General features: G+C 39.3%; 1 protein-coding gene across 4 annotated transcripts in view; it reads right to left on the reverse strand.

Moving 5' to 3' along the window:
* The window catches only part of IQGAP2 (IQ motif containing GTPase activating protein 2), a 309,380-nt gene that overhangs the window by 107,028 nt on the left and 187,633 nt on the right, over positions 1–14,719 (reverse strand). For all 4 annotated transcript variants that reach the window (XM_050795627.1, XM_050795628.1, XM_050795630.1 and 1 more), the window contains 6 exons: positions 13,051–13,118; positions 12,283–12,396; positions 11,422–11,600; positions 9,093–9,180; positions 4,152–4,315; positions 377–537 (listed from right to left, as the gene is read on the reverse strand). In XM_050795627.1, coding sequence (XP_050651584.1) covers positions 377–537; positions 4,152–4,315; positions 9,093–9,180; positions 11,422–11,600; positions 12,283–12,396; positions 13,051–13,118 — 774 coding nt within the window. The remainder of the gene's footprint in view (positions 1–376; positions 538–4,151; positions 4,316–9,092; positions 9,181–11,421; positions 11,601–12,282; positions 12,397–13,050; positions 13,119–14,719) is intronic.

Raw genomic sequence — 14,719 nt, forward strand, 5'->3', positions numbered from 1 at the left:
ATCAGTGACATAAAAGAATTGGACTGGATGATTATTAAAGTTGCTTCCAACTCTTCTACACTCTGCGGTTTCTAAAAGATGCCCAAGGAAAGGTGTGTTTCCAACAGTTCCTTTATTTTCAGCCTATCAAATAATCTTTGCCAAAGACAAAGTCATTTATTAATTGCCACAGGATGATCACTTTCTGATTCTTTTTGCTTCCCCAAAGGAATACTGTAAACAAGGATACTAATTAGAAGGACTCTTAAAACAGACTAGTTTTCAAGAAACATGAGCATGGTATATGGTTTCTCCACCAACAGGCAAATTCCTCACTTGTAAGATCTGCCAAACATGCATTTCTACACTGAAAGAAGGTTTGGAAAATGTTCCTTACCGTTCCACATATGCCTTGTCCAGATTGTTTAAGCCTATTGTGGGGCTTCTGAGTTGATTCTGCACAGACACAAGATCATTGCTTTCCAAGGCCTGGTTTAGTAAAGCAACAGCAGACAACATTTCCACAGCAATCAAAAGCTCCTCGTGGGCCAAGTAGTTCTGTTGGAAAACATATGGCAACATAAGCTCCCCACACAACACACCTCACGTGCCTGATGGAGGTTTACAATGCACATTTCAACAAACAACGAAAAGTCAAAGAACTTGATAGCTCAGCAGAAAGAGGAGTCGTGGCCACCTGCTTTCCACTGGCTTTAAGAACAGGCATATTGACTCCTGGGTTTTCCTTAGATGATCATTTTTTGGGACTGGGTTGATTACAATGGAAAGTTACGATTCCACAAATATCTGCATTCCCATTGCTGATCCCTACTCCTAGCTATACTGGCTGCTTAAAGGCTCAGTCCAGTCATATAATTAAGCCAAGGACTAGATAACATTGTCACTGATTGAGAGTGCCAGGTAAGATTTTAGCATAGCTAATGATTTCCAGTTTGAATTAAGGGTTAAGGGAAGGTTGGGAGAATTTCACCGAAAAGTTATAATCTGAAGCACAAAGCAAGGTCTTCAAACCAAGACTACTGATTTAATTCGAAAAAAGTTAGTCTAAGTGACATTTTCATAAATCAGGTAGAAATTTTAAAATGCGCTACCAGGTCTAGATATTTGAAGAAGTCTGAGGTGATCTTTTGGTACAGCAAGTAAAGATCTCCAGGTTTTTTTTTGTTTGGTGTGGTTTGCTTTATTATTATTATTATTTGAGATGGAGTTTGGCTCCTGTTGCCCAGGCTGGGGTGCAATGGCATGATCTAGGCTCACTGCAGCCTCCGCTTCCCCGGTTCAAGCGATTCTCCTGCTTCAGCCTCCCAAGTAGCTGGGTTTACAGGAGCCCACCACCATGCCCAGCTAATTTTTTGTATTTTTAGTAGAGACAGCGTTTTGCCATGTTGGCCAGGCTGGTCTCGAACTCCTGGCCTCAGGTGATCCGCCTGCCTCAGCCTCCCAGTGCTGGGATTACAGGCATGAGCCACCGCGCCTGGCCAGATCTCCAGTTTTATATGATTTAAAATCTGGGTTTAGCTTATCCAAAAAAATATGTCTTAGATTTCAGAACACCCTTCCCCTTTAATATCTTCTTCCATTTAACCATTTTATATGATCTTGGCCCAACTTCAAAAGGAATATTTTTTTCATCATATTGAAGGGACATAAGGAGGAGGAGCATGAAAAAGAATCACTAAGGAAAAGCTGATACATATTTTACATTTAGGATATTATAGTTATTTAATATATAACATAATGTTCATCTTAAAATGCATTATTATATCTTTCTGGATCTCTACAGAAGTCTTGCAGCAAACTGATTTCAGAATAAAAAAGGGTAGTTTAATCTTCCAAAGCAAATGGGAAGAAGGAGTTACCATGGAGATCATGTAAGTAAATTTTATTCAAATATCTTACATTAAATACAAGTTTAATATATAAGGTACCAAATTATATGAGCAGAATGGATTCGTTTATAATTCACCTCCTCTATCTCTTTCAGTGACCTGTCCATGGTTACCTAAATTGGTATACAGCAAAAAGGATAAGGAGAGAGGAAGAAGAAATGGGGCTGGATGGCCACAGGTTAACTATGGCCAGTTGAGGAAGAATGAGTGTCCTCAAGCCTAAGTAGCCTTGAGCTTCAGAGCCAGAGAAGTGGAAGAAAATGTTAATGAGAGAAGAACCAAAGTGAAATTAAGAAAATAAGCTATTTTTCTTTTATTACAAATACTATATTTCTATTTAGGAAACATAGGAAGTCTTTTTAATTATTATTATTTTTTTTGTAAAGATGAGGCCTATGTTGCCCAGGTTGGTCTTGAACTCCTGGCCTTGAGTGATCCTCTTGCCTCAGCCTCCCAAAGTGCTAAGATTACAGACAGGAGCTAACACACCCAGCCAATACAGAAGTCTTAATAAGCAAGAATAAGAAAACAAATGCTACCACCCAAGCTCTTTTGTGTATATCCTTTTATGTATTTTAAATTCATACATACATTTGCAGAGGTTTTGTCTCTAAATGACTTCATTTTCTTATTGCAAAAAACAAGATAATGCTATATATCTTAATCTCATTTTTCCCACTTAATATTAGTATGGATATCTTTTCCAGTCATTATTCTTTACATTATCATTTTTACTGGTTGCACAAATTTCTAGCATGCACAAGCACCATAAATGTTATTAATTTACAGGCAATCTGTTATTAATTAAATAGTCATTTGTTTCCTGGTTTTCAGTATTATAAACAATGCTGTGAAACATCTCTGTGGCTAAGCTATTTGGTTCATATCCTTCAGGCTTATTTTCTAGAATGTAACTGTCAGCATCACGGGCTTTTGATCTATATTACTAAGACCACCCTGCAGAAAAGCTGTATAATTCATACTCCCAGAGGCTGTGTAGGAGATGTTTGTGCCCCGTATTTATACCTACCAATCTAATTTTAAACAGTAAGTGTACTGTGCTTTAATTTATATATTTTTCACTTCTGAATGAATTTAAACTTTGTTTGGTCATTTGTATATTTCTTGTTTTACGAATTGCCTGCTCATGTTTTTGGCCTCTCTTTATTGTGTGTGGATAAGTGCTGATTGTGACTTTAAAGATCCAATGACTGTCCTATGTTTTTCCTTTGAACTTTAATTTTTTAAATTATTTTTTATATTTAACATTTTATGTTGAAAACTTATTCTGATATATGTGTAGTGAGTTAATGTTTTCTTAACAAAGCTTAAACACTTGCAAGGACATCATTTATTAAATAGTCCTTTCCCCACCTTCTTAAAATACAGCTTTGTCATACGCTGAATTCTTGGTTCTGCTTTCAGTAGTTTTCATTTTGTTTCATTGTTTGGCTTACAAGAGCATTAGTAAACATGTTCTTAAATATTGTAACCTTGTTTGAAATTATTGTTGAATGCTGTTGTCCTTTTAAGGAGCACAAATTTACAAAAATCAAAGCCATGGTGCTAATGGTCTTTTTTTTTTTTTTTTTGAGATGGAGTCTCGCTCTGTCGCCCAGGCTGGAGTGCAGTGGCCGGATCTCGGCTCACTGCAAGCTCCGCCTCCCGGGTTTACGCCATTCTCCTGCCTCAGCCTCCGGAGTAGCTGGGACTATAGGCGCCCGCCACCTCGCCCGGCTAGTTTTTTTGTATTTTTTTAGTAGAGACGGGGTTTCACCGTGTTAGCCAGGATGGTCTCGATCTCCTGACCTTGTGATCCACCCGTCTCGGCCTCCCAAAGTGCTGGGATTACAGGCTTGAGCCACCGGGCCCGGCCGGTGCTAATGGTCTTATCTGCAGTTTCTAAAATTGTAGATTGAGCTTATTTTCTATATAAAAAAATTATATATTGTAAAAAAAAAACCACATCAGTATAGCTAAAAATTATCCAAGGTTCTTCAAATATCACACAGAGAATAAGAACAACCTATTTTCAGATGTATATATATAGACCACTGCTGGAATTTCCTAACTATGCTCTTAGATTCTTTATGTAGACTAAAAGCAAAGTTAACAAGGAAGGAGGCCATGGAATTGGTACGGGTGGGCCAGTGAGACCAGGACTGGTACAATACCCCTATTCCCCTTTCCTAACTAGGCTTCCCTAGTGCACCATGGCACACAGAGTTACCATCCCCGCAGCTGGGGTCTCCTCTGACTTACCATGGCGTTCTGTTTCTGGAGGTTGAAAAGTTCGTTCTGATACATGGCAGCAGCAAAGGGATAAACAGCAGGCAGCTGGGCTTCTGGTTTCTTCAGTGCAAGCAGTGTATTCTCGGGGTCACCTTCCGGAATGACAGCATTAATATGGTCCACCGCAGCCTGCCCTGAGGGTGGGGGTTCACGTTTTGTCAGAATGGTTGCTCTTTCCACTGCGGTCTCACCCAACCAGCCCTTCTTCCCAAGGATTTGTACCTAAGCGGTTACTTTTCATGAACTCTGAAAAGCTGCAGGCAGAGGGTAGGTAAGGCTTTGAAAATGTTATCTCAGTAATTCAAACCAATCCAATCCTTGGAGTTAGTGCCTACAGGAACCTTAGCATTGATGAAGCTTAGGTTACGAGATCATTTCTGAGTAACATGACTTCCTTCCAAAATCCTTCCTTTTAGGACCAGCTCTGGTCTCACCTTTTCCATGAAGCCTTCAGATTGCTCCAGTCCTTAAGGATTTCTCATCTTGTGATCCCCACAGTTATTTAAAGCTGGGCCATGTAGTTCCAGCAGGCATGTTCCTTGTGCTCCTTATGTGTTAGTACTGCCTCCCCAAGGAGACTTCAAGCGACACGAAGACCAGAAGCAAGCCTTGCCCTACTGCTGTATCTTCCTGATGCATAAGCTCTGAGGTAAGCCCACAGCAAGCACTCAGAAACATTGCTGCAACATCTGAGACAACCATAAACTCTGTGATATGGTTTGGTTCTGTGTCCCCACCCAAATCCCATGTTGAATTATAATCCCCAATGTTGGAGGAGGGATCTGATGGAAGATGATTGTAAGATGGGGGTGGATTTCACCCTTGCTGATAGTGAGTTCTCATGAGATATGGTTAAGTGTGTAGCACTTCCCCCTTCTCTCTCTTCCTCCTGCTTTGGGCATGTGAAGATGTGCCTGGCTTCCCTATCGCCTTCTGCCATGATTGTAAGTTTCCTGAGGCCTCCCCTAGACATGCAGAACTGTGAGTCAGTTAAACCTCTTTTCTTCATAAATTACCCAGTCTCAAGTAGTTCTTTATAGCAGTGTGAGAACAGACTAATACACTCTGTGATCTCTTGACCAGTTGTAAGGTGTAGATTATAAAGACTTGGATTTTGGTGACCAAACCGAAATGCTTGGAACAGTGGATTCAGCATAGTTTTCAGAGAACAAAAATGAAATTGCTGAGTAAATGGGAGAATGAATGATGAACTCTGCCATCAGGAAAGAGCAAATGAGATGGAGATTCCAGAGTTTTGCCTTATAGAGAAGACATCTGGGTAGCAGAAGCAACACACATCCATAAATTTCTAGAGTCTTTCAAGGGTTAGCTTGTCTGCCTAATTCGTGACTACACTGAAGCTTAGATTCTTCTAACCCTTTTTGACAAAATGACAATTTATTTTCTCTAAATACATTCACAAGGATCTTCCCTCCATCTTTTTACTAAAAGATATAACTCAATAACAGGAAATACTTATGATGAATGGGATCCTTCAAGTCATCCCCCAGAAAACTCACACTTAACCTAAAGGACCCTGAGAACCATTTTGATCTTTAAAATTTATGTGACAAACCAAAAAATTTCAGAAATGAAGGTCTAGTGGTTGTTTGTGGTATTTGCTGTTCTTCTAAAGTTAATCCAAGGCCTTTCAGCTGCATCTCGGATTACCCTAGGTAGGATCTTGCTTTACCTTTGATAAATTTATCATACGGGCTTGTACAGCTGAATTTCAAACATCAGAAAATCATGTCTTTAAAACAGTTTTCTCTCTTTCCTTCTCTCTCTCTCTCTGTCTTTCTTTTTTTGAGACAGTCTTGCTCTGTTTCCAAGGCTGGAGTGCAGTGGTGCAATTTTGGCTTGCTGCAGTCTCGACCTCTTGGGCTCAGGAGATCCTCCCACCTCAGACTCTAGAGTATCTGGGGCTACGGTTGTGTGTCACCAGGCCCAGCTAATTTTTAAATTTTTTTTTTTTGTAGAGACTGGGTCTCTCTTTGTTGCCCAGGCTGTTCTTGAACTCCTGGCCTCAAGTCATCCTCCCACCTCAGCCTCCCAAAGTGCTGGATTACAGGCATGAGCCTCTGCACCTAGCCTGAAAAACACTATTTTTTTTTTTTTTTTTTGAGATGGAGTCTCGCTCTGTCACCCAGGCTGGTGTGTAGTGGCGTGATCTCGGCTCACTGCAACCTCCCCGCTTCCTGGGTTCAAACGATTCTCCTGCCTCAGCCTCCCAAGTAGCTGGGACTACAGGCGTACGCCACCACGCTTGGCTAATTTTTGTATTTTTAGTACAGACAGGGTTTCACTATGTTGGCCAGGCTGGTCTTGAACTCCTGACCTCGTGATCCGCCTGCCTCAGCCTCCCAAAGTGCTGGGATTAGAGGCATGAGCCACCACACCCGCTCTGAAAAACACTATTAAATAAACAATTTCTTAAAAAAAAATAAGGTAAGATCAACCACTCTTTTATACTCTGCATTTAACAAAATGTCCAGGCAGGGCGTGGTCGCTTTTGTCTGTAATCCTAGCATTTTGGGAGGCTGAGGTAGGAGGATCACTTGAGTCCAAGAGTTCAACATCAGACTGGGCAATGGAGTGAGACCCTGTCAAAAAAAAAAAAAAAGCAAAGAAATGCAAAATATCCAGCTCTGATCTTAACAGAATACATCATGCAACGAATGGAATGCATTTGCTGAACCTGAAAGGTAAATGGTTGTAATGTGAACAAAGATGAGGCCTCTGACAACAGATCTGTTGACATTACCACCTATGAATGTAGATGCCTTAACATTTTAAGATAATAACCCACATGGTTGGGGAAAACCTTGTCAAAGTAATGATTCTTATATTTAAAAAAAAATTTTTTTTGAGATGGAGTCTCGCACTATTGTCCACAGGCTGGAGTGCAGTGACACAATCTCAGCTCACTGCATCCTCCGCCTCCCACATTCAAGTGATTCTCCTGTCTCAGCCTCCCAAGTAGCTGGGATTACAGGCGCCCACCACCATGCCCAGCTAATTTTTTGTATTTTTAGTAGAGACAGGGTTTCACTATGTTAGCCAGGGTGGTCTTGAAGGCTTGACCTCATGATACACCCACCTGCGCCTCCCAAAGTGCTGGAATTACAGGCGTGAGCAATTCTTACATATTTTAAAGTATACAATTGTCTCATTTTCATGTCATCAAAATGAGGATTTTTTTTTTTCCTAAGGTTACTTTCAGTTCTACTGGACTATAAATTTTAAGATAGGGAGAGATAAAAAGACTTCAGAATAATCATGTTCTACACACTGAAAGCCATCAAACTTTGCCTTCATATTTTCAGCCAGTTATGCCATTAGTGCAAAATATTCAATGCCTTTTACTTCAAAATGGAAAAAAAAAGTATAGCCAATTTGGCATTAAATTTGTGGTCAGGAATTTATGGCACTGAGTAAAGAACTAAAACATTTATATAAAGCATTTTATTTAACATGAAAAAGAAAACTGTTTTCATGGTTATAAATATTTCAAAAATAAGGAATGGTTAAAGGCTATGGAGCCATTTCCTCTCTAAGTTTATGGACCTCAGATGTCTCACCGGCAACATTAATTTCCTCCTGTAATTCATTTCTGTCAAGCATCATGAAATCCTCAGCTTTCACATGGAGCAAAAAGACAAACTTTAAATTGGACTTCATTTCATGTATCATTAGCAACATGTTCAAGATTTCACAAGAATAAAAGAACAGGTACATGCATCCTAAAATGTTAAAGTGTTACCCTTAAAAAAAAAAAAAGGTAATTGAGAGTTTTCAACCCAATTATGTGTATGTGAGGCAAATTCTCAAACACACTCAGTTGTTAACTCCTAGACATTTACATTAACCCTCTGGGGCTTTCCTTAATTACTGTTTGAACCCCTTAGGATATTTCTCTCCAGCAACTTAGAAGCAGACTTCCGAGTAACACCTGCGGAGGTACACTTCTTTTCTATAGTTACAAGCAAAAAAGAATATTCAAAACTCAACCAGGATGTTAAAAGGAAGGCAAGGTTTAGGACTGTTGTAATTAGTGGACACTCCAAATTTTAATTTGGCAGGGAGTTCACATGTTTTATTAAGCAGGCTAAATGGTCTTTCATGTATTAATTTTTTGGGTATATATGGATTATTTAGATTGACCAGGGAAAAATAAACATCAAATGAAATTTCTTACTGACTCTTCCGATGCTCAAGGAAAAATAGGTTTTGCCAGAGGGGAGAAAGGACGAATAAAAAAAATTGACGTATCTCAACTTGCATATGCTTATTTTAATTACCTGAGTCTGCTGTTCTTTACAGTCACACACCTGAGCCAGGTACTAAGAGGAACTCATCTGCTTGACTCCACAGAGGCTCAGGGGTGTGGGACTCAAAGCTGCCATCATGAGAATTCATCTGGCCTGCCCATAGTCCCATTCACTGGCACCAAAGTCACACAAGTGTAAGAAAAATCTTATGAGCTACAGATTAATGACTGGGAAGTCACAGAGAGCAGTGGTGTCAACAGCACCTTTTACAATTCCAATAGAACATCATCGCATAATCATGGGCAAGCAACTACAATCTGTAAGTTATAATCTTTTACTAAATAACCTTCAGTATTAGCCCCAAAAGTGACAGATTCAAAATGTGGAATGTAATGAGACAGAAAGGTAGAATCAGACTAGCTTCAGGATACTTTGTGTGGACTGAGATCACCAAAAAAAAGCCCAGTGGGAAACTGCCAAATGCTGTACCAAAATTAAGAGCAACATTGACACTGAGTAGATTTTTCATTGTAGAAGGCAGTTTTCCAAGTATACAAATTGAGAGTTGTGTTGGGATTCTGGCAAGGAAAGTCTGTATCTTATGGAAATATCAATTTCCTTCATACGATCCATTACTTACTGTTGACTTTATTAATATTGCCTTGGATTTCTGCTTGCGTCAGCAGTTCTTCATAAGCATCTCTTTCTTCCTCTGAAATACAGCTATTCTGCAAAACAAAGTCTTCACTGATTTCTGAGGTTAAATAAAATATTTCCAAAACTCGGAACTCAAATGGAAAAATGTGAAGAGTGATAAAAACCATTCCCTAATTATTTAAATTCATTGCAAGCATTTGTGGAGTGCCTGCTCTGTGCAGGGGACTAGGGGAGAATGCTGGCAAAGATTACAAAGATGAATGACAGACCCAGTGACTCTTTGAAAAGGGCTAATTTTCAAATGTGGAAAACATTAGTTTGGACCACTTGGTATTGCCATTTTTGTAGATCAAAAACAGTTGAATAGCACCAATTTCATTTGATTTGATCTAATAAAATCAAGAACAGAAATAATAAATATACCTAGAAGAACCGAATAGGTTCTATAAGAGAAGTACGATAAGCATTCTTTAGAAAGTGTTCATACTTAATTGGGAAGAAAATTTTTCAAAGAGATCATAATCTATGAGGGCTTCGAGCAACAGAATAATGTCAAGAATAGGACACAGACAGCAGATGGAAAGCTTAGCACATTGGGCTACAGCTTGGAGTGTGTGTCCAGGGTTAGCCAAAAAGATGAGGGGGTCAGCTGAAGGCTAAGCTAAGATTTGGTGTTTAATTCAGTAGGCAACAGAGAATCGGGGGATGTTTCTGGTGGGTTAACATCAGATTTGTAGTTAAAGATCAATTTTGTAACCTCTAGCTCTAAGAGGGACTGGCTTGGAGAATAACAGGAGGCAGAGAGACCCACGAGGAAGGTGCTTGATACAAGAGTCATGCGATTAGGTCAGGAGGGGCAGGACTGAGGCAAGAGTGGTGAGACTAGAAGGTTGACGATAGATTCAACTCCAACAAGAGTAGGCAGCAGAATCTAGCAATGGATGGGACACAGGAGGCATAAAGAGTTCTGAGATAAAGCTGGCCACCATTCTTCTGAACCAGGGATGTCAGCAAGGGGAGCTCTTCTGACATAATGGGGTACAAAGCCAGAGGGACACAGATGAAGTTATCTGGTGGAGTAGGAGAGAGACCAATTTGGGATGGGCTGGCATAAAGCTGATGGCTGATTTCTTCAATAAGTGGATGAGCTCAATGGAGGAAGAACAGAGAAGGGATTCAATGTCAGACCTTGAAGAATCCCCATACTGAAAGGGAGGAGCAAGAGGAGAAAGAGGCACAGAGGAGAACCGTTGCAGCAAGGACGCACATAAGCTAGTGGAGCAGAGAATCTCAAGGTAGGGGGCCGACCCTGCCAGATGCTAGTGGAAGTCACCAGTAGAGAAAACGCCAAAATCTAAAGTGGTTACTTTTAGTCATGGAGCTGAAACTGACATGGCAAGAGCTTAATGAGAGACAAGATGGTGAGGAAGTAGAATCTCTCAGCGTAGACAAATTTTTCAATAATGGACTAGATAGAAAGGTGGTTACTAATGGAGTTAGGATTAGGAGCAGGCTGTCTTGCACAGGAGGGACATCCTCAAATATAAAGGATTGACTACTGGGAAAATACAAAGACCGTAGCTTCAAAAACATCCTCTCTGAACTTCACCACACTGAATTATTAACCTCTACTACCAAACGTAAAAGTAACTTGGCTAATGTAAGGTCTGTTGATGATGTCTAACAAGGGATAATTATGAGTTGCTATGTCTACACTTTCTGGGGATATTAGTAAGTTTGCAACATGACTTTTAATTCTTTCAATATATAACATTCATCATAAAATTCCCTTTTTAAAAATTGAGAGAGGGTCTCACTCTGTTGCCCAGGCTGGAGTACAGTGGCAGGGTCACAGCTCACTGCAGCCTCAACTTCCCAGGTTCAAGGGATTCTCTCAGCTCAGCCTCCCAAGTAGTTGGGACTGCAGGCTTGCACCAGCAAGCCCAGCTAATTTTTTATTTTTATTTCTATTTTCTTAGAGGCAGGGTCTCACTATGGTGCCCAGGCTCGTCTTGAACTCCTGGACTCAAAGGACCCTCCTGCTGCAGTCTCCCAAAGTGCTGGGATTACAGGCATAAGCCACCATGCCTGGCCTATAAAATTCCTTTTCATGCCTTATATAGGGATATAATCTAATTGCCTTACATAGTGTATAGTCCTCTTCTATGCTACATTTCATTCAAATCAATTGTCTGTGGCTATAGAGAACATAGCCAATTGATTTAAAAATATTGCTTTTAACATTAAGGCTTTTCAAACTAGTAACTCATAAGCACATTCATTACTGTTTTTATTACACAGAATCTAAGTACCTTCAGTCTTGCATTTTCCTCTTTTTTCTTTTTGGCATCCCAGAGTTCTTTCTGATATTCTGGTGCAAGGTTGTCATCCACTAAAGTTAAAACTGCATTTGGGTTTCTTAGTGTTACAATGGTCTGCTCTGCTACTCCTTTTTCAACTGCTTCATTAATGGCTATAACTGCAGCATGTACTAAAAAGTAAAGAGAGAGAGAGAAAAAAAAAGGTTTTTATCAGCAAAAGACATCATGGACAGTTGCACTGACCCTGTGTAAACTCAAGCAGTTTTACTTTCCTTCTTGGCTTCTAGTAAATATGTCAAAAAGAGAATTCAGACATATTATGGAGCACCTGACAACCTCTCCACATGGTTGTCTTTGGTCCTGATCTCAGCATCTGTTAAGTAATTCTGACTCATTTATATGTCACTGAATGGCTAAAATGATCCAAGCCCTATGTCAACCACAGGAGTTAGAAGGTAAGTCAATCCTTGCCCTCTGGTCAGGGCGACATGGGTAATTTTAAAGTAACATGTTGGTTCCAAGAGATACTTGCAATTTAGCTTGCAATACTAAAAGACCTGTAACAATGAACTCTACCACTAAAATCTACAGACACAGAAAGTAGAGAACTATGGACAATGAAGGTATTTCTAGAACCTCAATTCATGTTGTACAAGAAGAAGTCTAAAGACCAAAATCAATTACTTGGTTATACTATGACATCCTCAAAGTAATCATCTATAAAAGAAATAATAAAATGTTTAGGGTGCTTAATGTATCTTCTAAATATTCTATTTCAAGTAATCAAAATCAACAGGTAAAGTACAGGTAAGTCTCACGTCAATGGCAAGTTTGGATTTTAAATGGACTTACATGCAGCTTCATCCACGGACAGTTCATTGGCCAGAATACCACCTATTTTGCTGAAAGATGGCATCTGTATTCCGTATTTCTCAAGTTCTTTTCTCATATTACTGATTTCCTCCTCTAACAAAGAACCAAATAATAATAATCATTATCAGAGAAAGCTACAGATAGGGATGGACACAGGAATGAGTACAATCATATCAAGAAATGTCTTCATCAGGAAGTGGGGTTGTTTCTAAACAAGAGCCTTAGGAAGAACCCAGCCCGTTTCTCATTTCACAAACATGGGGAAGGAGAACTGAGTCAAGAACAAACAAGATAGGTCTGTTTTCTCTTCTCACCAATATACAGGAATAAGGGAAATCAATAATATCAAAATGGGGGAAAAATGTATTGGTACTTTTTAAATATTTATTTATTTATTTATTTTTGAGGCGGAGTCTCACTCTGTCACCCAGGCTGGAGTGCAGTGGCGCAATCTCAGCTCACTGCAAGCTCCGCCTCCTGGGTTCACGCCATTCTCCTGCCTCAGCCTCCCAAGTAGCCGGGACTACAGGCACCCACCACCATGCCCAGCTAATTTTTTGTATTTTTTAGTAGAGACGACGGGGTTTCACCGTGTTGGCCAGGATGGTCTCAATTTCCTGATCTCGTGATCCACCTGCCTCAGCCTGCCAAAGTGCTGGGATTACAGGTGTGAGACACCACACCCGGCCAGGTATTGGTACTTTTTATAACGAGATTGTAAAAAATTACAAAGATAAAGAGTAGTACCTGTGAAGTCTACTTTGCCCAACAAATCCTGGATCTGGGGTGCTATTCCTAGTTTGAACAGATATAAACTGAAAGAAAAAACCACAAAATGATCAGAAATTTTATCATCATAAGTCTTAAAGTTAAAAATTACATAATTATTAATAGTTTTTTCAGTTGAAAAAGACCTAAGAGATATCTAGTCTATTAATTTTGTAGATGAGGAAACTGAGTCCCTAGGTAACAGAGTCCTTGGTGAGGCCAGGATCAGAATTCCAATCTGTGTCCCAAAGACTGGTCTTCTGTAATCCACTTCCACAGCACTTCTACAGAGCCAGCTAACTCTGCATCATCCATTTGTACAGAGAACAAGAAACACAGCTAATACAAAACAGCAGGTAACAAATGCAATAAACATTTCTTAGGATATTCCTCACATAATTCTTATTTTATTGAAGGTACAGCATGAATAATATTTTGCTTTTTAATATTCCTCCAAGTACCACATACCCCTGGAGGAAATATTTGTTTTACATTTTCTAAACCAATAAATAGAGTGGCAAGACTATCAGTGGGTGAGGTAATGTTAAACTATGATGTGTGTGTATCACCCAAGGGGAAGATGGAGAATAAATTGGATGTATTTAAAAACAAATCCATAAGGTAGTAATGATGGCATCCATTAACCTACCCATAACCTGAGAAAAGAACTTGAGAGCTGGCATCTAAATTCTATCAAAATTATATGTGCTTTTCCCACCCTTATCACTGAGTCATAGTTTCATGTAATAGTATATATGAGAAAGTGAACTGAATTATTTTTATGGCTTGAAGTACTTCAAAATTATCACTTCAGATGTTGATGTGAGATGGAGCTCCAGAGTTTATAGAACGTAGAATTTCATTAAATGCATTAAGAAAGTTGAAGATCAAGCGTTTTCAATGGTATTAAAACAAACTCTTAAAATGTATGATCAGTCATTTAATGTAAGTAGCTTGCATTAAAACTGACAATAATTTTCTGATTTTTTTTTTTTTGGTTGAGACAGAGTCTTGCTCTGTTACCCAGGCTGTAGTGCAGTGGCGTGATCTCGGTTCACTGCAATCTCCGCCTTCTGGGTCCAAGCGATTCTCCTGCCTCAGCTTCCCAAGTAGCTGGGATTACGAGTGCATGCCACCAAGCCCAGCTACTTTTTGTATTTTTTTAAGTAGAGACGAGGTTTCACCATGTTGGCCAGGTTGGTCTCGAACTCCTGACCACCTGCCTCGGCCACCCAAAGTGTTGGGATTACAGGCATGAGCCACCGCACCTGGCCAATTTTCTGATGATTTTTATGAAAAGCAATTATTTGACCAAATACATGATCAAAGTTAAAAATTAATGATTTATGGTTTAAAAAATTACACAGATAATCACCACTCAGTTACACACTAAATAATTTGATATATATGTTCTTTTGAAGTTGTTTCTGGACATACCTATTTTATAAATGTATATATTATTCTAGAATATGAATGTATTATAATTTTCTTAAGCAATTGCTGAGCATTTAGATTGTTATTAATTAATAACTATGGCAAATAATGCTTTAGTAAACCTACTTACATATAGACACAGACAAATCTTTGTGCATATTTCTTATTTGTTACAATAAAGCCATGAAAACAAAATTACCAGCTTGAAAGGGTA

This window comes from Macaca thibetana, chromosome 6 (assembly GCF_024542745.1).
Source record: "Macaca thibetana thibetana isolate TM-01 chromosome 6, ASM2454274v1, whole genome shotgun sequence".
Taxonomy (NCBI): Eukaryota; Metazoa; Chordata; class Mammalia; order Primates; family Cercopithecidae; genus Macaca; species Macaca thibetana.